Source organism: Apis florea, unplaced genomic scaffold (assembly GCF_048593485.1).
Source record: "Apis florea isolate Af1SG1 unplaced genomic scaffold, ASM4859348v1 contig_3803_pilon, whole genome shotgun sequence".
In the NCBI taxonomy this organism is placed as follows: Eukaryota; Metazoa; Arthropoda; class Insecta; order Hymenoptera; family Apidae; genus Apis; species Apis florea.
In genome coordinates, this window is record NW_028256864.1 from 705507 (window position 1) to 731568 (window position 26062).

At 26.5% G+C, this 26062-nt stretch overlaps 1 protein-coding gene across 10 annotated transcripts in view; it reads right to left on the minus strand.

Moving 5' to 3' along the window:
• cmpy (crimpy) overlaps nucleotides 1–26062 on the minus strand; it is a 260138-nt gene that overhangs the window by 221838 nt on the left and 12238 nt on the right. For all 10 annotated transcript variants that reach the window (XM_086916814.1, XM_086916817.1, XM_086916818.1 and 7 more), the window contains 2 exons: nucleotides 7531–7755; nucleotides 509–550 (listed from right to left, as the gene is read on the minus strand). In XM_086916814.1, coding sequence (XP_086772940.1) covers nucleotides 509–550; nucleotides 7531–7755 — 267 coding nt within the window. The remainder of the gene's footprint in view (nucleotides 1–508; nucleotides 551–7530; nucleotides 7756–26062) is intronic.

Here is a 26062-nt window from a genome sequence, read left to right on the forward strand (position 1 = left end):
AAAAAAATATAACAAATAATAATATAAAAATTGTAAAACATATATAAAAATAAATTTATTTTTATTATAGAATATCAACGAACATACAATGATCTTTGATATTGACGATAATAATTGGAAGTCGCAATATGCGAATAAAAATAACAAAATAATTAAATTTTCAACAAGAGAGAAATGCAATTTTCATGTATTTATTATATTTTTATTATTATATTACAATTTTGTTATTATTATGGTAACAATCGATATTGAAAATCGGTTATTATGATATTATATGAAATTATTATAAAGTGTTTATATGAAATTTTTATGAAAATATTCTTTTTAATTCATTATTGAGATTATACGATAAAAATCCAAATATAATTGAAATTACAGCATACAATTCGTTAATACAAGCGTATTCATGTATATTTGTAAATATAATTAATATATATATATATATAGTAAAAATGATAAACATTAAATTCTTTCCAGAAATTATCGAAATAAACTAAAAGTGACTCACCTTGAATGTCGTCGCTTTCCGTGTTTCCAGAATTAAAGAGATCTGAAACACAAGTTGGTAAATATCAATCCTGGAAAGAGCTGTTCGCTATAACAAAACATCCTCGACACAGATCAATTAAATCGTTATTTTCCATGCTTCACAATATCTTTAATTAAATTGCGTAACGCGATGATTGTACAAACAAATAGCAAGATTAAATCGACTAACGATCGTTTTCCTCCAAACAATTTTTGAATTGATCGAATTATATATCTAATAAAAAAAAAAAAAAAAAGAAGAAGAAGAAGAAAAGAAGAACAAAACTTTTAGAAAAATTTTTGTCGTTTATTACATTACAAATATCTAGGGTAAAAGATTTAATTATAGAAACTTTACCGTCATTACTGTCATTTTAAATTTATATACTTTATAGTTTTAAAATAAATTTTTCAAAGTAAATTTAAAAAATAAGATCAATACAAAAATAAAATTTATTAGAAAAATAAATTAATTATTAATTTTTTATTAAAATTATTTATTTCAAAATCTTTTTACTTGTTTTAAATTGTTTATTTTGTGGTAAATTATATAATTAAACCTCGGTTTGTTATACAAACGAATAATCAATGTTCTATTTATAAATTTATAAAAATATTAAAAAAATTAATTCAATATACAAATTTTTAACGACCTGTATTCTATATATCTTGTTTATTTTTCTCTTATTAAAAGAGAAAAATTTTATATAAATATGGATCGTTTAAAGTATTATTAAAAAAATTATAACAAAAATACGAAAGGAATAATAACGAGTGCGATATATTGTAAAAACAGATCACTATTTAAATAGGAGTTGATTGAAAAGTAATAAATTAATAAGTAACAGGTGACTAATCGTTAATAAAATTGCTATATTGTTATAAAAAAATTATTAATATTTATCAAAAATTGGCTACTATATATATCAAATAAATGTTTTTTCTTATGAAGATTTTATATTTTCATATTTTATATGAATTTAATAGAAAAAATGTTAAATGAATATTAAATTTTGTTTATCAGACTTATTGTAACAGTATTTTATACATAAATAATTTAAGATTATGAAATCAGGCATTGAAATCAAAATCAATGTTCGAGAGTTAACTTATATTAATTGACTTTAAAAGTTTTTCTACATATACGTTTTTTAGAGTCTAAATTTTATATCTAATTATAAGTTTTATTTTAAATCTACTCTTTTTGTTATTTTTTTTAAAGATTCAAATTGTTATTTTTATTTTTGTTAGAAAAACAATTTTTATGCTTTGTTTGAATTTATAAATATATTATAATTTATAATTTTGTCTAATTAGTTGAACAAATTTTAGTATTTTATTACATTTTAAAATGTGAATGAAGAGAAAATAATTAAATAATTCATAACAACATAATTTTTTTGACATTATTATTTTATTGCCATCAAGATAAATTGCTAATAACATATTTTAATATATAATTGATTATATCTATGATCCACCAACCTACGAAACTAATTAATTAACATGGAAATTCATTTATGCAAAAGTAACTAATTTTCCATTTTAAAATATTCAACATATTCGTTTTTTGAAATAAAAATCGATAGCAACTAAAAATAGAATTTACTACCTTGCAAATTTTATTTTTATTTTATTTTAGCTGGCACGAATAGATTAAAGATAAATATTATTGATCTGATTAACCATGAGTTCTGTTCGCATTTTATATTTTTATCATAATTTTTTAATAAATTTTAAACCATTTATATTTATATATTTATATAATATTATTTCTTTTTTTTTTATTTAAATTTATAGAATATATCGACAACGTTCAAGCATTAAAACCTATGATACCCCGTATACGTGTACATATATCGAAAATTTGTGCTTCTCTGACGTATCACTGTTATTACGATAGGCATACATGTATATATACATGTATATGAACATATTACAGATTATGAGTTTACTCCCGCATATTTGAACAACTCAATATTTCATCTATCTGAGAACATTTATCATGCAAATACTTAAATGGATTACCAAAAGACTAATATGGGAAGTAAATTTTGCGCAACATCGATGCGATCCTAAATAAACGTAAAGTTTTATCCGGAAGTATCAACCACGAAATTCTCTGATTAATCTTACTCGGACAACCATCATGGTGTTTGATATTAATATTTGCAGATAAACAATTACATTTCGATCTGATCAATCATCGATTTACTGCGTTAAAGTTTTTTAAATTTATTTAAAATGAATTTGAAACAATTATTTTGTTCTTAAGAAAAAGAAGAAATCAATAATATCTATACGATATATCTGTCCTCTTGCAAATTTAATTTAAGCATATATATTATGCAAAAAAAAAAAAAAAAAAAAAAAATGAACGTTGTATCGACATTTGGTAAAAACGTTTACTTTTATCTCAATGACATTCCATTCCGAGATATTCCTTTGTGTACAGTTTGTAGTTGTGGCAAACTCATATCTGACCACATCTTCGAAAGGGATTAAATTGAATTTCGCGATCAATAAACCGTTCATGTAATGGCCCAATTATCAAGTTATTGCTCACTCGAGTGCATGGAAGAAAGTATATAGATACTTTCTTCTTTTTACGGTAATATTCGTCCTAATTTTTTTCTCTTATATTTCGAAAAACACAAGTACCGTTTATAAATGCAATTGATTACAGGCAATAATAATACACGTTTCATAAATTCAAAAATAAGTATGTAATTGAATTGATAAGAAAAACGTCGGAACATAATATTCGCCCCTCTTCAAAGTGTTACATAACAACTCAAGGTACGTTAGAAACATATAACAAGTTTAATACATCGATGTTCGATCATTTATGATTGAAAATACAGAATACTCTGAAATATTCTTCTAATGATATTAAAAAGAATTCTCTTGGTGGAAATTAAACTGAAATGAAAAGATAAAATGAGGAATGTAATTTTTTTCTTTTATTGCTAATATTCATATTTTCATTGAGTTATATAAAAATAAAATTTAGTAAAATAAATGTTAGATAATAAAAATAGAAAATTAACATAAAATTACGATTTATATATTATAAAAATCTGACTTAGCTTAAATTAGCGAATGAAAGTTTAAATAGATCTAAGTTATGCAATAAATATTGGCAAATTTATAAAAATGTATAACTGAATACCAAATAGTGTATTATTTATGTATTATTTAACCGTATAACTTTTACGGAATAAAACGATGGAGATAATAATGAATCTTATTATAATGATTGATTCGCTTTTAATCTCCTGTTTTAATCTCTCAGTTCAAATATTTCATACAATACAGAAGATATGAAAAAATGAACAGAATTACAGAAAAAAATGATTTAGACAAAAATAATATCATCGTTTACTTGATTTTATAATGCTGCTGAACATTATAAAGATGAATGTCAAATTAAATTTAACCGAAATCTAAATCTTTTTTATTATAGCTGGCATCGAAACTTTTAAAAGCACTCTCTCTTTAAGATACGTCTTTTCCAAGATATGACATGCTACGTCGCACCGTTAATATTGGTGTTACTTGATGTATATCCATAAAAAGGACCGATTGTATATATTTATATGTGTATGCGTACATCATATCGATATATAATTTGCATCATATTTCTGCTCTACTTTTCATAGTCTTCTTATTTTTTTTTTTATATGATATGAAAAATAAACTTCTATAAACTTCAAGTTAAAATTTTCGAAATCAATCATTTTTTTATAGAAAATACACAGATAAGTTGATTAGTGCATTCAAAATTATATAAGTTCCATTTAAAAAATAAAATTAATTTAAAAATTGATCCCACTATTCAACCTAGAAACAAAATTCTTCTGAATTAAACAATTCTTATTCAAATGTTTTTTTTAATAATTTTAATCTCTTTTTTTAAATATTTTATATAGATATTATATTGTTTTGATTTTCTTTTAAAAATAATATATTTCTGTTGATCTGAAACTTGAAAAATAAATATTATAAAATTATGAAATTGTTTTATTTCGTTAGAAAATTAAATATTTCATTAAAAAGCTACTTATATTTTTTAATAATAACCTAATGCAGTGAGAACTAACTCTATGTCGGAGTTAATATTTCCACTTCAATCAATCACAAATAAATAATAAATTCTAATAAAAAATTTAATATTGCAATTAAATATAAGACTTAGAATCTTAAAATAAATGTAATGCTAAATTAGTCAATAAAAAAACAATTGCATTATTTTCAATTATTATATTTTTTCAAAATCGAAATTTTTAGCTTCTCCTATTTATTTTCATTTTATTACACTCTTTCTCACTTATGTTTAAAAATATATTTTTAATATGTTTGCAATAGTTTCGTAACAGACCCCTAAAAAAAACCATTAATAGATATTAAATCTATTAAAAGATTATCTATCTATTTTTAATGTTGTTATATTTCCAGAATATATAAAATTGAAAATTGAAAATTTCACTAAACAGTTGTTTAAATGAGTTAAACATTGATTACTTTGAAACTTAATTTTCACAGAGAAACGTGGAAAGTGAATTCTGGCATACGACAGGAAATGAAACTAAAGCAATAGACTAATAATATAAGCCGAAACTAAGGTTATTAATAAAGTTAATTTAAATGTCAAAATTGCATTCGAAACGTGAACAGGATTTCCTGTGTACGTTGCAAAGAATATCGGTAGATGCATGTTAACTCATTAATCAAGCCTGCACATGTAGAAATAATGGAAAAAAAAGAAGAAAAAAAAAAAAAAAAAGGAAACACGAAAAGCATAAAAAGAGAGATTCGGTCATGTAACAGAATATTGTAGGAAATAGAAGAGAATACAGATGGTTCTGGAAAATGAAGCCGCGATAACCATCTAGAAACGATTGTAAAAAAGGATATAAATATATGCGTACGTGATAGATTGCAATAATTCTGAAATTGAAAAGTGTTTACGGAGAAACAAACCGAAGCAAAGTTCGCTTCTTTTATTCCTTTCTTTGATGGATTTTGACTTGAGCTTAGTCATCGAAATTTTACTCGTGTACTTAACCCCACAAAAGAACAATCCCTCTGATTCCCACCTTGAAAGTACGTACACGATTAAACTTTACCCGACGAATCGAATTTAACTTTCTGCACCGTTGCAGGTAACTACTTTTGTTACTTACTCGCTAACAACTTCGTTACACGTTCAACGCCAAAGTGCGCTAGAATAGACTGCTGAAAGTTCGGCTCAATGAAAAGACGAGTTAACTATCGATTCTATATACGCAATAATTCGACAGCCTCTAACTGTAATTACCGCAAACTTATTCGATAGCCGGTATTCGCGAAGATCGGACAATGGCGAACAACGGTTCTTTCCCACGTAAACATGCCTCGATTCAACGCAGCCCTACGATTTTCCTTCGCGTTATTATTCCTTTTCATTATTCACCTCCGAGTAAATTTCGCAGGCGTTATTTTCGGTGACTTTAAGAAAAGAAGAAAGAAAGAAAGAAAGAAAGAAAGAAAGGAAGGAAGGAAGGAAGAAAGGAAGGAAGAAAGAAGAAAAGAAAGAAGCGAAGAGAGTGAGAGTTACGTCACGAGACGTATCCCTAGTTATGTCTTTTTCTCATTAACGCCGCCGCGGCGTCTACCCCTCCTCACCTTCGTGACCTTTCGCTTCTCTTAGCTGCCATTGTTCCTTCTTCTTCTTCTACTATTTATGTTTTCTTTTCATTAACGGGCAACTGCCGCAGTTTCGTTATTTCAACTCTGCTCCCCTTTCACGTACTTCATCCACTTTAATGATTCTCATTTTCTTTCACCCGTGAACGCTTTATCGTTGAAGTGAAACAAGTGAAAAAAAAAAAAAATCAACCGCTCTCCGTTCTTCGTATATCATATATATATGAACATATAATGTATAGCCAATTTAATAACAAGAAGAATAGAATATATTCACGATCATATTCATCGATACGATGACTTAATAAAATCACAATAGTTTTATGAAATTCACAACATGATCGCATTCGATTCGATCGTTTTAAAAGAGAAAGAGGGAGTATAGAAATTAAAAAGTTTAATTTGATTAAGAATTTTAAGAAAGAGGGGAATATTATAGGAATTTGTTGTATATTCAATTCTTATTATTACTCTTTTCAATTTTTATTTCTTATTATAAATTTTGCTAAAGGATTATTATTTCTAGTATCTTCACTCTAGAATACGTTATAATGAAAATTTTTTAAACTAATATTAAAAGAAAATAAAATAAATAAAAAGTTAATATTCAATTCAACAAATTATGCAATGACAAAAAAAGATTTTATTCAGTTATGTATCAAGTTCAATATCAAGAATTTAACAAGAGTGCTACATTATGATGATAAAAAAAAAATGATCTCAAATTTAGAAACTTTATTATTAATTTCACGAGAATATTAATATATGACTTTTTAAAGCATTAAAATGTTCGGTTTATCTTATTAAAAATTGTGAAATTTCACAAAAAAAAAATTTGTTCGACGAAAATTAGAAATATCTTGGCTTCTCTTAAACAAAATTAAATAAAGATTTGTGATTCAAACGTGTCACAAATATAATTTATTGATATTAATTTCAATGTGAACGGTAAATATATTGTTATTTATTCTGTCAATTTCGAATTATAAGCCATACAAATAATTTAAATATATTCAAAAATTCAAGGTTATTTGAAAATCACTGAATTATCATCTTAACATCAACTATAATTTTGTAAAGTCAAAAACGGCGGTTACTTAAAAAGAACAAAGTAATTTCGATTTTTTATCGAATAAAATATTTCTTTGGAACAAATTTTCGTTATCGCAATTTTTCATAAATTAAATATTATTATTATTATTGCTTTGCTCGAAATATTTTCTCGTAAAACTAATCAGAAAGATCCGAAACAACGACGGTGAATAAGTCGACTAATATTCGAAGAATAGGAGAGAAATACATATGCGAGCTTACCGTAATTCATCTTTGCGGCCAAATTGAGCTTGCACTCGTGTCGAGTAGAATAATCATAAGGACGAGGTTCGTTTGGACACCAAGGCACCGACGGTCCACAAACGCATTTTCCAGTAGACACCGTATTTCCGTTTTCTCCGGTGGTTCCCTCGGACACTAAGTTGCATCCAGGTTCAGACATTATCTGTCCGTGCGGACAATGCCTCCTCCATCTGCCCGGGATCTCTAGAAAGAAAGGATAACCGCAAAACCAAGTTACAATTTTTCTCTTCTCGTCGAAAGTTTACAGGGGATAACGAATGGGGTATCAGGTATGAATAAATGGATCCGAATAAGCAACGTGATCGCGTGTCTACCTTTATTTATTACTTTTTCCTTTTGAGCGAGTTGGCTTACTCATCGTTATTCCATCGATATTTTGTATATTTTGTACATGTATTTGAAAAATTATTGTTGAGTTTTCAATCATACGAATCATTATCGATTCTTCTTTAAATTCGAAATTTGAAATTGAATGAAGAAGAATCCTGCTTTCTTCGAGTTTTTTTATTCGAGATATTAAATCTCGAGCTAAATCTCGAAAATTTTAACAGTATATTTTATATTATAAATAGAATTTGATAAAAAATTATTTTTGAAATTTAATGACACGAATTGATAATTTAATAATTAATAATTAAAAATTAAATGCATATCTTTTTATTTAATTTCAATTTTCAACAGTTTGATTTTATAGATAAGAAAAATTTATTCTGTACTAGTTGACAGATTTTTGATTTTTGATAAATTTCTTCAACATTCTTATTATTATACGATAAACATTCATGGAAATATTTTATATTACATTATAAAACTAGAGTTTTTTTAATACCGAATAAATAACATACATAATAGAATAAAACGATTTATTTAGGTAAGAAACAAAAGATCGATTCCAAAATATATAAAGTTTTAATAAATTGAAAAACAAATACGATGAATGTCTCATAATAATACGGAAGAATAAACAAATATGATTTCATAGTATGTTACAAAAAATTATTATATTCACTTGTCACTTAAAAAATGTTAATATCTGGCGGAAAAAGTGAAAAATAATTTAAGCAAGTCAGTATTATACAATTCCTCACCAAACAAAAATTAAAAAAAATTGTAAAAGATTTGTTTCACACGCAAATGAAGGAATTTTTAAATCAAGTATTATATCAATATTAACTGATGATATCAGCAATAGTAGATTCGAAAAAAGAATAATTAATGTTTACATTGATTATAAAGAATAATCGATCGTTAGGGCATAAGACGAATTCTTGTGAGATACAGGAAAATTGCATCGATGCGATGTTACACGAGAAAGTCCATGCAATTACGCGGTTGCCAACATTAGTAAACAGGACAAGTATAATGTATGTCAGATCGGACTAACGCTTCTATCGTACCCAAGAGAATATAACGTGGTTTCCTAACGATACTTGCTATATGTTCTAACGACAAATTCAAATTCAATTACAAGCGCAAAACTAAATTGCATCCCATCCGAGAATTAGGCGAGCGGTTAAAACCTATCGCAATTTTGGAAAGTAATCATTACCGATTGAAACATCGCGTCGGTAAAATAGATAGATTTTATAGAATCAGTAACGAGAAAAAACGGAGTTCAAATCATTAGAAGAAAAATGATGGTCGAGCTTGCTCGATCGATATGTTTAATAATCTAGAGTCGAGCGTTCTGGAAATCGAATTTACCGATCAGTTTACCGATCGACCTTCTACGCTGAAGCAAATTCTAAACGCGAATTCATTTCGAGCTAATGGTTTGAATGTGCTTCCGGCTAATTGGTCGTGGTTCACCGAGTACACACACTAGAGCGCTCTACCGAATTGCTGCCAGACATAACGGGGAATACGACGCAACGCTCTTGTCTTCTGATCAAGACAATATAATAAACAATTTTATGTCAATATAATCGGGAAACAAATTATCCTCGAATCATAAAGTTAATCGACCTTTAGTTTCCTTCCCTCTTCTTTCTCTCTTTCCCTCTCAATAAGGATCTTTCCAAAATAAATCCCTTTTTATTAAATGTGTTTATCTTTATGCGACATACATATTATGTGCGCGATTCACGTTCAAGATATATCGTTAAAACGTTGAACGAAACTATGCTAAATGAAGTTATCTTAACATATAGTATATAAATGAGAGTAAAGAAATATGCGACTAAAAAAGTAGTTGTATTATTAAAGTTTTATTTTTAATTTTAAGTTATTTTTATTTTAACTTATAAAACTTATGTACAAAGAAAGAAAGGTATAATCGATTTTCGATGATAAAAACTACGTTATAACGAGTTATGGAATTTAAAACTTATTTTCGATTCGAAAAAAAATTGTGTTACATAGAATCAGTGTTAATTGAGATAGCATAAAGTATCTTATTATAATTTATAATTGAACGCGTTATGAAGATCTATTTGTAAAATTTTTAACAAAATTAAAAAAAACCGTTCATAAAATAATTATTTCGATTTGATATTAAAAAAGAAATAAAATAAAATTGAAAAAAAATATATATTTTCGTACAATAATTAATAATTATTGAATTATAATACATAATTTATAATAAATATATAATAATTATTAAATTAATATATCTTTATTTCAATTTCTGATGATTCTTTAACTTTGAAATTATCCTCAAGAAATAGTTACTTTTTAACAATAAACAATAAAACGTGCAATTTATTAATTTATTATAACAATATTATTAATCTATTATATCGATATAATTTGTTATTGTTTTAATAAAAAATTAATTCTTTGTTAGATCCAAAAGAGGACTAAGAGCATTTTTATTACACAAAACAGTGTACAATGACCTGTATCTTTATTGCTCAAAACAGTCCAAAATAAATCGCTTGTTTTTATTGACATTTGCATTTTTTTAACTATATTATATGTAATATATATTAGCTATATTATATGTAGTAACTAAATAAAAAAAAAAATTGTCAATAATGAATCTATTCCCGTTTCGTTATAAATTTTTTGATTTTTGATTAGTCGTTTTCGTTCGCCTTTTTATCCAATATTAACTCTATATTCTTTTTTGCTACTTCTTTAAATCTTGTTTTTAATCTCTTTTTAAAAAAAAAACAAAGAGATTTTAAAAATAATAAAATTAATAAAGAAAAATCGTTAATCGTAAATTAATTTTTTGATTTTATGATTTTATATATTACAGATGTTTGAAACACTAAAACTGATTATACTAATGAAAATGAAAAAAAAATATTTAAAAAGTTGTGTGATATCAAAGATAATATATGATACAATAATCGTTTTTTTATTGCTGGATATTTTTATCAAGATATGGAAATCAGTTTAAATTTTGATTAAATTATATTTTTTAATGTATTAATCAATATAGATCTGCATTTTTTATAAAAAAAAATAAATATTAATTTATTTATATTAAAAAACGATTTAAAAGTTGAAAAATGATAATATTGACATCTAATTTTGCATGATAACACCTTAAATGTAGTTGTATTTATCTCTATTTATATACATATATAATATGATGATAGTACAACCATAAAAAAGATGATTTTATATGAAAAAATAAATTAAAAATATAAAATAAGATTTTTTCATTTAAATTTTTTCATTTTCGAGTCAATCAAATTTTTGAAAATTCTTTTTTAAGGTACAAATGAAATTAAGTAATTCTTGATTGAATCAATATATGGTTATTCTACAAATTTTTATAAAAATCGAGATTGAATCTATATAATATATCAAGGAATCGTATAATTCATATATTAAAAATGTTCAAATTCGAATTTTCTCGAAAACTAATTTTTATATGAAAGAAATTTATTTTATATTTTTTGTTTATTTTCACATATTATTTCCCTATTGATAACTCTTTTCGTATAATTGGCATATAACTAATTTCGCTAATGCTTGAAAATTTGATGAAGTTAATTTACTCGAAAACGAAGCTTTAGGTTTTATTTTTAATTTATTTTTTTTATATAAAACCTTTTCCACTATCATCCATGAGACATTTTACAATGCAAATATTTATAATGTAAATATTTTTATAATAAAATTAACATGTCCATTCTTATTATGTATGTTTATGTATGCTATATATATTCCATGCTTGATACGATTATTAAAAAATCTATTTATTAATGTAAACGAGACAATCCTTCCAAAAGAATAAAATGCAAAATGTTACAATTGTGAAAACAGAGCTTTTATTTATATAGTATATGAGTTTTTATATTTAAAACAACAAGAAATAATTATATAATAATTGGATGATTACTATAATAATTATTACTTCTTTTCTTGTATTTCCTATATAAATAGCAATTAAATGAAATTAAAAAAAAATATTTAAATTTGCGTTATATAAAATAATTAAAAATATTATAAACATAATCATAAACACAATATCAAATCAATAATTTTTAATTAATAAATCAAAATATTTTCTTAACTAACTTTTACAATATGACTTTTTAACATAAATAAATTATTACTTTTTATAAAGATTATCGATTTGAATTATTTAATGCGGTAAAAAATACATGATTGAATTAAAAAAAAAGTCAAGTAATCTTCATATCTTGATAAAAAAAATACAGAAACAAAAAAATGATTATTATACTATATACTTCTCTGTCACATAACTTCTCTTTATCAATAAGTTTAGGAAATAAGCATATACATATATATATATATATATATATATATATATATAATTTAACGTTAAATATTTTGTGAATTATTAACTATTTATCAAAATCAATATCATTATCTTCAATATTTTAAATATTATTTATCAATATATTAAACCAATGTAATCAAAAAGTCAGCGATTTATATAAAATCTTTTCTTGTAATATTAATATATCGATAATTCTAATAATTGATTTTTTCATATTTATATCAGACTTAATAGATATTTCAGTAGTAAAAAAATATACTTGGATCAAAAAATTACCCAAGGACCGTTTTAATGTGAATGTAAACGTATAAATCTATTTTACGCTTGACATTCAGCCAGTTATATTAAATTTCTGATTTTACCATTGTAAAAGGTAGAGAATCGAAAAATATTTTCGTGATGCATGCCAACGGAAAAAAAAAAATGCGCATAAAAATATTGTAAAAATTTATTGTTTCAATGCAAACAGAACAAAGAGATTATCTTTAATCAACTTTTGTTACGACTGGTCGGTATTGCGTGCCCGGCAAAAAATCAATAGTTAAATATTTTTCGTTCGTGGAAACTGACTTTCAAAAAGTGAACATATTCACGGCACGTTGCAATTTCTGCGAAACGTTGCCACGAGACAATGAAACACGAATTTCTAGCTACGAAGTAGACGATATTATGAAAAATAACGCCACCACCGACATTAATTGTAACTAAATTATACGTATGAAATGAGATGCGACTCGATAAGTTTGCGCACATTTATCACAACTCGCGAAAGAGAGTAATCCATTTACAGAAAACGCGAAATCAGATGGACTAGAAAATTTTTTTTTTTTTTTTTTTTTTGTTTTCCAACTTCATCTACATGGATGATGCAAAAACCGCAACATCAGAATACACCGTCTGGCTTGACAGCTATCTGTTTTCTGACTCGACGTGCGCGTCCGTAACAATTAACGAACCGGAAACTAAAACTATGCTTTCTCATTATCTGTCACACGAACGATGATCGATGATCCAAAACAATTACGAGCTACGTTCATTTAATCCGACCAAAAGTCGTAATCGAACAGATTTGCGCTGTAATCTTCGCACTTCGCGAAAATAAATGAATTCATCAAAGATTTTGTGATAAAAATGGCAAAACGTTCAGTATCTCTTAACTTCGTGAACGACGAATTTATAGAACAAATATCAATGTTCTTAAACATTTGAATTTTGCGTCCAAATTTATCGTTCTAAATTAAATTTCCAATTGTCAGAAATATAACACTAAGATAGAAGATGTGAATCGAGAAATTCGAGAACGGATATAAAATAATAAATTGTCCGTTTTATATATTAATTTTGAATCAATTTTTTTTTTTTTATAATCCTATGAAATATTATCTGGAATAAATTCAGATAAAGAAGATATCGCGAAATATTTTCGGAATAAATAATTATTCACGAATGTATACGTTATATTTAGTTATTATAAGAATGGATCAATTTTATGGAGTAATTGATCATCGAGTATGAAAAGATTTTCACTAAATTTCAGAATTTTTATTTTTTTTTTTCATAGAGAATATCCACCCAAAGAAGTGACTTTTTGTTTTTAGTATCTGGATTAACACTATGAAATATTATAGTAAATTTAAGAAATATATCGATCTCAATTAATAATATAATTTTCATTGACGCGTGAATACACTTTAAATTGAACCATCCACTATCATTTGTAGAAAATAAATTGATAATCACCGAGTGTTTTTGTGTGTTGCGTATATTATTAAAGAAATAATTTTGATCTCGAAAAAAAAAGAAAAAAGACCAAGATATAAAGTTTGATCGAAATAATATCGAGACAAAGGGAAGCTTGTACCGAATTCTAAATAGAATTGAATACAAACGTATAGATAGACACACGATACATTTCAAGCAAACGATAGAAACTTCGATAACACGGTAAAAATTGCAGTTACACGTTTGCTTTTTCTCTTGATCGGTATCCTATCAGATTTAAAATCGGAAAATCCATCCGATGCATTCAGGTCATTCGGCGCATCCATCGATGTTATAACACGGTGTATCTCTCGCATCAGATCTCCTGTCTTCTATCGATTCACGTAATGTCACGAATTGCACATCACTCAGCCAAGCACCGTGCCGCACCGGTTTGATATCCTGGAGCGTACGCGGACGCAGTGACACATTCGCGCTCACCCACACCAACCTTACAGTCTGGAATGTAATCGCGCAGCTTGGTGAGGTCCCAGCGGCTCACGTGAAATAAAGCAAGTAATCGATTGCAGTCGTACACAAACCGACGGACTGCCTATAGACCTCGCAGGATATACAACGGATCCTTGGCTTAACTACTCTATCCCCCTATCCCGTGTACACACGTGAAACCGAAAATATATTTGTGCCCGTTCTCCCTACCGAATCTCTCGCGCCACAATATCTCTTTTCTCTTTTATTATACCCTTTTATCCTACGGCTACATATTCTTTCGTGTCATTGATTTGGAAACAATTTAACGATCCATTTTACTAATTCTTTAAGATAAAATTTGTGGATACGATTGTATTATTTAACACGAGTATGATAGATTTTATCAATTTGTTGTATTATTTATACTTCACTATGCTTTGTAATATTCTTTCCTTGAACGAAGCATTTTTTTTTTTTCTTATCAATTTGTTTCTCCCTTCGAGGTTATTATTATATACAATTTGGAACGTGCAATATGATATTTGGTATTTTTTCAAGATAATCGAAAAACGAATGATACAATTACTTATTTATTCGTTCGGTATATCAAGAACTATGTTTAGTCATAAATTTTTTGCGAGATATCTCTTATATAAAAATCTTGCAATTATTTATCATACCATTTCTTTGTATAAACATTCATAATGGAAGTGAGATTTCAAAAAGAATTTCTTCCGGTACTATGTGATGTTTTTAGCTTACGTTCTCATATACGTAAGTAAATACATATATCGATTTGGTCAGCTTTTGAATCAACAATTGCCAACTGTGAAACGTACGGAGCAAAGTTACTCACAATGCTTTTTCTCCGCATCGGAATCGCAATCCAGTCACGTACGTTTCTTAATCTCGACACCGCTTACTTTCCTCTCAGCTATACTTTGCAACCGTCCCGTTAACGATACGATTGTCTTGATCGAACGTAAAAACAGCAAAGGCGAACAGAAAATCAATTGATTGAATGTAAAAGGCAATGCCAATGGTTTCTTAACTTTTAACAATTACCATTATTACCACGTAATTGAATCTATTTCTGAAACAACTTTTTTTATCGTGTTTTCTACTCCAATCGGTATTTACGAAACGGCAATCAATGATGATAAAAAGTGTCTACATAGAGATTTAGATAATTGTCTAGTTAGTTTGGTAAAGTAATGTCCAGTTTTTATTAAAGTTTCGATCAGGAAAGCTTAAAAAAAATTTCATATTTTTATCTATTTTCATAAAATAAGGAAAAAACGTATACGATTTTTGCGATTTACATTGAATATTTTAAAAGAATTAAAAATCAAAAATCAAAAATGTTCATGAAGAAAAAAAATGGCTAGAATATAATTGATTTTAAATTGTCCAGAACACAGTATGAAAATGAATATAAGCAATGGAATACAATTAAATAGATTTGGATTTTATTTGAATTTACAACGTCTATTTTTGTAATTATTTATCATACATGATGAAAGAATCAAATAAAATATTTTAGATATTTTTGGCCTATTTTGCGATAAATTAAAATGTTAAAACGACAAAATAACGCGATATTATCAAAATTGGAATAAATCATTAAATTACAGATTTACCAAAATTTAAAAATATTTTATCAATAAAAACGGATTTGACGCTAAAGTTTATAGTAAATCTCGTTAATAATTAGCTTTTCGCATGAACAACGCGAATCGTGCGATCCGTTAAATGCAAATTGCAACGCGGATCGACACAAGTGGCGATAGTATCTCGTGAACAAAATGTGTCGTTCTTTAACCACGTAAATGGAAGCGGCGTTTTTTGGACGCAGTTGTCGCACGGCTAGCAATTTTCCGCGTTTCAAAGTGGACGCGAAAAAAATACGAAACGCAAAATCCGTTGTAAAATCAAAATATCCTCATTCGTGTGCAAGCATTTCCACTCACGAGATTCGTATTTTTCCTCCTCCTGTCCTCCGCATTATCGTCTATGTATGTACGTATAAATCTATATAAACTGCAACTGTAATATCTATAAGTATACAAGCATGTAACGTGTATGCGCGCAAACTTGTATTTGTACATAAACTACTATTTATACCAGAGAGTAGAACGGAGCCTGATACTCTATGTGTGGCGTACATGCGGCCGCAATCTATATGCACTTCCGTGGAAGAACATCTGTCGTTCGAAATGGACTATTCTTCGTTTATTTGATTCGAAACGAGGTTTCCCAATATGAACGTTGAGCCGGGCTGCTACCTGCTCTCCACCACAAACCAACCGTGACCCTTGCGATTTTATCGCGGTCTTACAGGCAATCGAAAATCCAACATCGATACGCGTACCGCAACGACTTCGTTTCAAGATTAACCTTCATTTCGGTCGTCTATATTTTTCTTCCAGACAATTCCTATCGGATTGAAAATTAATATAAGTGCGCTTAAAATTGATTTTACACGTGCCGTGTGTTTGAAAGAATAAAAAGATTCTTTTCTTTTTTTTTTTTTTTCTACGTTTTAGCCAATTGTTTGTAGTGTTTTGTAGGTCACATACATATTCATATATATATATATTACACATTATTTATGTGTATATGTGCCAATTTTTATAGACAACAAATGTAATATCAAAAAGTAATAATATATTTATTCTGTTGGTATCTCACGGATGATGGTACATGATGATAGAACTATGAAGGAGATTTTACGTGAAAGAAATAAATCGGAAATATAATATAAAATTTTTTCATTTCGTGAGGCTTCGTTTTAGAATAAATCAAATTTGACAATTTTTCAGATACGAGTGAAATTAGTTAATTTCTTGATTGGATACGAAAATCAATAAGTGATTACTCTACACGTAAAAACAAATAAAAAATGTAAAATAAAATTTTATCGCTTTAAATTCTTGTTTTTGTGATTAAATATACGTACAAGAAATTTTTATGAATTTTTGTGAAAAAAATTTATTTATTTTATAGGAATTAGATCCTATCGATAATTCATTTGTAATTGTAATCATTCTAATCGAAAAATAACCGAATAATTTTGTTTGTACTTAAAAATTTTTCAAATGATTTTGATTTACTCGAAAATAAAGAAATTTTATAATATATTTTTAATTTATTTTTTCATATAGAATTATTCTATTCGATCGCCTCATTATCCTATTATATTCTGATACAACGATACTAAATCTATAAATTTTTGATTTAAAGATGAATAAAACTAAAAAATTTAGCCATTTATCATGTTCACTTAATTTGATTCGCTGTGATTTCTTATTTTCAAAAAATAATAATAAAGAAGTTCACTATGATGATATTTCGATTACGTAAGCAGTTGTGACAAAATTTTGAAACGTGTTACACGAGATAATTATGACAGCAGATCGTTAAAAATTTATTTTTATATCGATTTTTGCAAATATCAATTCATAATCATAATTTTTAAATTTATATATTACCATTCCTGTTACTTTTTAAACATAAATGTGTTACTATATATTATCGATATATTGTCGTATTGAAAATTCATCGTTAAAAAATTCCATAAAATTTTTTGGATTATTATTATAGTTATATATAATGTCGAAAAAAAAAAACTGCATTCGAGTAATATTTCACTGACGTAAAAAAAACTACATATACATGCATCTTTTTTTCTCATGCTCGACTCAACTTCGCAATTACTCGGTGACAAACGTAAGAGTACGTTTGAAAACGAGTACACGCGTGCATTTTGTGCATTTCTTTCGAACAAATGCAAAATGTTTTCGAAATGGTAGCGCGCATAAACATTCATTCTTCCGGAAAAAGTTGGAAACGCGTTCGTTGAAAAGATTTCTCCTCGTTCCCAATAAATCCACGCTAAAGAAAAAAGAAATATATATATATCATCAACGCTAGAAAATTAAAATCAACTTTCCTTTCCTCGAATCATTCGAATCTCTCGTATTATCGTCTTCCGACGATATTATATCTGATATTTTATCTCACCACGATCTTTAGAATATTTCCAACTCGCGAAGATACACGAATCGTCGCATGTAGTCTTTAGAAAATGTGCAAACGCTGAAATGGCGCGGTGTGAAGTAAATGGAGTTTAGCGCGTTCCATCGTCCCGTTTATGAATATTTTAAACGAACACCGTGCACGCCGCTGTAACGCAATCGTACTATTTCAACCGTACGGTGTAGCACAATGTATTCCGCAGAGTGATTACTATAAGGTGGAAGAACCCATCCGAGGGTTACGTAATACCGAAGTAGGAGTACGGTTGGTATAGAAAACTCGACGAAAACGTTAGAATTAAACGAATTCATCTTTGAAAAACCTTGTCGCTGCGTGAAATCACCGACATCATCGTTCAGTATTCGAAAATGCATCCTGGTGTTTTCACACTAAAGATTTTCTTCTCGAAAGGGAATCATCTCCGTTGCGCTACTGCATAAAACATATACAGCCGGAAGCATGCACTCGTGGCGCGTGTATGCATCCCCTCGACAACAAACGAGAACGAACGGCTTTTCCTTTTTTTTTTTTTTCGTTTTTTTTTTTTTCCCCACCAACGTTCGTTGAACTCTACGTACCATACGTAAGTAAATAACGATCAACGATTACAGATTTTCCGTGATAAACGAATTAGAATGGAATGCGTAAAAAATGAATCTATATTTATACGACGCTTGAAATTTTAACAATTTTCTCGATTTATGATTATATCTACGTTTCGATTCGTTTTAAAAATCGTTTGAAAATTATTGAAAGTTGACCATTTTTAAAACTTGCTTTTAATTTAATAATCAATTTTCTCATTTTTTGCAAATGAAATTCTATCAGCTAGATTATAAATCAAATAGATAATATAATGTTGACTTATAAATTCTTTTTTCGCATATTGCACTTACAGATTTGTAATTAAAATAAAAAATAATATCATATTTATAACTCTCGAAAAATCAAATTCATTGTTACTTTCTATATATCGATTAAAAATAAATTTTCATTGATTAATAAAAATTATTAAATGCATTGAATTATTCTATGTTCAAAAAATAAATTAAAATACGTGTTATTTTTCAAAGAAATTTATCAATAAAACGAATATTTTTCAATAATTTTTTTTTTAAATTATTATATATAAAATATTTGTTTATTTTTATAAATACATACAAACAAGTTATTTATGAATGAAAAATTTAATCAAAAATAATGGAAAATAATGATAACTTTTAACGTTAAATAAAGCGTAATATAAACAATATTTAAATAAAGATTTGTATATAAAAGTTACAACATAGCATTTTTTGAAATAAAATATCATATTATATTATTTTATTATATAATTATATAATAAATATATTAAAATATATTGTATAATTTTAAATACAATTGACAAATAATAAAATTAGAAGCAAAAATAAAATTATATTTAACAAAATTGTTAAATTGTTTTTTATTAACACTTTCTCTTTTGATTTTTCTACTCTAATGGTTACAGAAAGAATTGTATATTTTACAAAACTGGATCGTGTAAAACATGATGACGTTATATTTATCCAGTTTTTTGTGAATATAACAGAACTGCATTACTGATAAAAATTTCATGTGGACTCGTAAATGAATACATTCATGAATACTCATAAATAAATGATATTGAAGTACGACGTATTGTAACACAATAACTGGGGCATATTATAAAACGCATTGCAATAAATAAATATTGGCAAAAAAGTTTGGGTATGAACGATTTGGAAAAGTTATGTTTCCTAACTTTTTTGTTCTCCTTTTTCAAATATATGTGTTAATTTATCACACATAAAAATAATAATCTACACTTTTTATTATGCGCGATAAATTATTTAAAAGTTGAAAATCAAAGTTACATATAAAAATCTTATTAGAAAACTTAATAATCATACTTATTTCAATATCAAACTTGTTGTTTTTATTGATACATCGTTATTTACATTAAATAATAATAAAACGTTTTGTCAACAAAAATAGATCGTCTAATTATTAATAATATTTCTATTATTTGTAATATAGTATTAAAATAAAAACAACACAATAAAAAGAAATAAAATTTCTACTATGCTAGCGATTTTATTTTTGATATTATGATTATATATTGTTGGAAAGTTATTAACATTTATCAAAAAATTGATTACGTAAATAAATATTTTTTCTCAAGAATTTATGTTTTTAAACTTTATATAATTATATCAGTAGAAAATGTTAAATGAATATTTTAAAGTTTATTTATTAGACTATTTATTGCAATAGTATCTTTTATACATAAATAATAAAAATGAAGTTTAAGATCATGAAAAATTTAAATTGCTACTTTGTTGTCAAGAAAGCAATTTTTATATTTTATTTAAATTTATAAATATATTATAATTTATGTTTAATTAATTTAAAAATGTTTATTATTATTAAAATATGAAAATAATTAATATTTTATAATTTTATAATAATTTTCTTGACATTATATCATTTTATTACTATTAAGACTATTAATATTTTTTTAATTGATTGTATCTATTGTATATATTGAATGAAACTAGTTAAATAGCATAGAACGTGTTAAAAAAACATTGAAATACTTTAATTGATATTATACAAGATGATACTCACTTTATTTCTTAATAATGAATAATTGTAAAATTTATTGCACGAAAGACAAAAAAAGGCGAATATCATTATTTTTGTCTCTGATACGATAAATTTTATAAAATTCAAATTGAAATTTTTATTAAATTAATAATTTTTGGATAGAGAATAAGACTAGTCGAATTACATCAATTATTATTAAAAAATATATATATATAATTCCATTTAAGAAAAACAAGTTTGATCTTCATATGATCTTTACACATCTCCTTACGAAAGAATTAATACCAAATTATATCTTCCTCTTGATACGATTCAATTTTTATATCTAAAATATTTTTTGCTTTAAGAAAATCAGATAAAATACCCAATATAAATATTAGATTATCTTTAATCACTTTTTGTATTATTTAAATATTATCTAATTAATACTCGAATATATTTTACTAGACAGAACAATCCTTATAACATTTTTTCCGTATAATTAATATTAAAAAATCAAGGATGGCCTATATTACTTTTTCCCTAAACCGATCCTCCCTAAACACGATTTTGCTTAGGTTGGTACCATTCTATTAAGAAATATTCGCAAATGGTGACTTACGATGGATAAAAATTCGCATTTTCTTATCATTCGTTAAGCGGTCGTGTAATCATGTTTCGTATAGCAGAGCTTTGAAGCATTGTGATTAATTTATCGTATAAACGTTGTTCATGGCTGACCGAGGATCTCGCCTTACTCGTAAGAGGGTACGACGTGTTCGTGTTGGTTAATCGAGCTCGATATCACTTTGCGACCATGCAAACCATGCGTACACGTCGTTATATACATACGCGTGTGCACACATACACGTGAGCACAACTACAGAGAGAATACATGGTTCGTGCAGATAATGTTACGGTCAATATTTTACCGCAAAACTCATTCGAGCATGCATAATTTCATTTTTAATCCATAATCGTATATGAAGAAAACGACTCACCACAGTTTACTCTATGTCGATATTAAGCTCCGTGATTGTATCGAACTATATATCATATTTCTCTATCCTTTCAAAAATGTACAAGTATCGTTGAAGATGGAAGGATATTTATACGATATTTATATTTTTCTTCTCACGATTCAATTTAATTTGAAGTTTGTCTTCTTGTCTTTACAGCATATCCTAACCTTTTTTTTACTTAATATTAACTTAATATTTAATTATCTCTCCTGAAGAGGAGAAAGGAAAAGAGAGATTCGATCAAAAGAGAGAGATATGATTAATAAAGCAAAACAATTATATTAAAATAAATGAATTATTAAAAATCTAAAAATAATTGTCGTAATTCATGAATTGAGAATTACTACGATGACCAATTATATGTATAAAACATAATCTACGTTACTCATACGTTAAAGGCTGAGATTTATAGTTTCCTCAAAGGATTATCTTTGAAAGATATGATAAAGATGAGTGTGATATTTGTCGCAAATAGTGCCTAATTTTTGGACGAATTTACGTCTCCGGTACGTCGCCTGAAAACCGATAATGTCTATGATTAACGAATTCAGATACGGTTTTACCTCCAACCACGAACGAACCTCCATTCAACCTCGAAAAGGCAATAACGTCATTATGAGCAATGGTGAGGAAATGGCCCGTAAATGCTCAGATATCTCGTACCGTGTTTCCCATTCTTTTCTTCCTTTTTCTTTAACCACACCAAGATCCTCGAGACTTGTTCTCGTTTCAATGGGTCACTATGCGTCCTATCACGAGATAATAATCGCCTTCTCTTCGCCATTTCTTTACCAACCCCAATTTCAACCGCAATCTTAATCGTTCTTCTCCTCGTTCGATATTTTTCCAATATTTCGAATATCAAAATGCGAATGTCTGTTCCTTTAAATCTCACATTGTAAATAAGAATTATAATAATATGTATCTTATCGCATCTATCAATTATACATTATATCGAAAATATCCTATCTGTTAAATTGTGTATTCTTCGATATTTTTATTTTATTTCGTTTGTTTTCGTTTTTATATACGTAATAGTTATAGTATAATTAGAAATGGCAGAAATATAATATTCTAAAAATAATCAAGTATACATATTATTTTTATTGCGTTCTTGACTCAAATAATCGAAAGATCGGATTCTAGTTTTAGCACGATATTAATTGGTGCTTGTGTCATTTATAAATAGTTCAGATGATGCAGTTTTTTGACCGATTCGAACATATAAAATTAATCAATTCATTATACAAGCTATTCTAACAGTTTATTTAATAAAAGAAAATCGATCATTTGTTGAATCAATTGTTTTATCATTTTGTAAAATTTTATATATATATAAATGTACATAATTATCGATTCGCATATTTTTGAAATTCAATTTTATCACTGATCAAAACAGCATTCACGTTTGATAAATTCACGTTGTTAAATTCAGTAACAAAATCGTACAGGTACGACAGTATTCTATTATAATGGAATTCATGTTTTATCATATGCATAGCGAGACAATATCTTTTTTAATATCCATTTTTAATATTTCTATTCTTTTTAGATACATGAAAATCTTTTTTTGTACAAAAGTTGTACAATATAGCGTGACAATAATAATTTTTTTTTAAATGGAGATTTCATTTTTTTAAATAATTTTTTTAAAATGCCATACTTTTTCATTAATAATGTAAAGGATTTTTAGAATTCAAGTTTTTCTATTACAAAATCATATTTTAATCATTTATAAATAAAAGAGTAAAAAATAAATTTTATGTTCATTTTATGTTAAAAGATGTTTAAAATCGTCGATGCATCATTGCAATCGTTTGATTGCAGAAGCACGTTCTTTTATAAACCTATTTCGTCACCAACTCGTTTATCAGATACAGCACAATTCGATTTCTTTTTGTGAGAGTTATTAAAAAATATTATAAGGAGAGGGCAATAAGAAAGAAGATAGAAAACAAAGAGTCGTTGTAAAATATGTTACAATCATGATAAGAAATGATAAGAAATATATGGATTTCGGAAATTAGATTAAATTTTAATATTGCACATCAATGCACGCCATTTCGAATATAATATTGTAAAAAGAATCGTTGAATTCGTCTAAAATTCCTCTATTATCATCAAAAAAATATGGCATGCAATTAAAAAAAAAAATGAAAATTGAAAAATCTGAAAATTCTTTACCTACAAAAAAATTATTATTTCCATATTATAAATTTGTCTGAATCTTCTTTTTTTTTTTTCTTAAGTTTTTGAATATATTTAAAAACAACGAAAATATTTAAACGAAAACATTAAAGATGGACAGAAAATATTGCCCCTTTCTATACATACGTGAGAAATTGCCAAATCCAAAGTGAAAAATGGATCGAAATAGAAAAAATATTAACTATTAATAACAAAATGTTAGAACAAAAATCTCTTATATGGAATAAAATATTGAATTTATGTAATAAGATAAAAATTTTAAAGGATATTAAAGAAGTAGGCATCCATATACATATAAGTTGGATTTTCATAAAATCATATAAACTGTTTTTGATTATTATCGATTCGGTAAAATAATAATGACGTTATATTTTTATACGATTATAGTTTCGTATGTTCATTTTCATTTCATTCATTTTGTATTTCTGTCATATGCACGAAGATTGCAATTTATAAGTTAAAAAATTTTGTCAAGAATGAAAAAAAAATGACATTCCCGAATATTAAAAATGATTCGGTTTAAGAAATTTATTTATTACTCAATAATAAACTGATGTATTACGTAAAATACATTTATAGATCAATAAAATAAATTTCACTAGTTAATTGAGTTACACAAATCGATATAATAAACGTTGATTCTGTTTAACTCTTCTGTCTGTAGACAGGTTGCATGAATACACCGAACGATTCGATTTATCGATCTAATCAATATCAGTTATGTTAATTTTAAATTTTATTATTTCTCTCTTTTTCACAAAATAATTAATTCGTCGAAATTCGAACAAAAGAAAAATCATTCTAATGAATAGAATATAATTTTATATTATATAAGATATATTAAATAAATGATAATATCGAATAAAAAGAGAGAAATGATTTATAAATAATATAATTTCAACGTGTTATTAATTTTAAATTCACTCTTGCCTTTCATATTTTTAGACTTAACATTTGCTCCGTTATCCCTAATAAAGATTGCGAAACGAAAGAATATAATCGTGAAAATTGAAGAACTGCGAAATCTAATTGATACGCGTTTAATTTTTGAATTTTACAATGTGTGAATATTTATGTTTATGGTTTTTAAATGAAAGTATGATAATGTAAACATATGGAAACTAAATTAATTTATTCGTCTTCCTTTATTTCCCTTCATCATCACGATCTCTTGCGTTCGAGCAACGATATTCCATGAATACTGAGCACCTGAGCTTCCACTAGTCAAATATACTAGTGCATATGCATCGGCTTAAATTCACGAATGTATGCATATTCGAGACCAGCATTCGCGTGGCTCCTTTCTTAAACGTTTTACAACCTAATTTTCAGATCTATGCGCCCAGTTGGCCTCTCGTGAAAATAGATTCACAACTTTCCCAAATAGCCCCTTTCTTGAATTTAATGTTAATAAATTTCCCTATTACAGTCGAGCTTCGGCAAGCTTTATAAGAACTTCTGTAATTTTGTTCATTTTTCGTTCTACTATGAAAACCTCTGTAAATTGAAATATAAACTTTCCATTTATTATTATCCGAATTAATTGGTACGCGTTTAAGTACATTATTTTATTATTGGAACTCGAATTCAGAAAAGTTCAATCTAGTAATAAAATGTAACGAGTTAAACTGTTAATATTTATCAATAACCGATCATTCAATATTTTGTTTTTTTTTTCTCTCAATTGTTAAACCTGCCTTAAATAACCGACAACAAATGATAAAATTCAAACTTTTTTCCT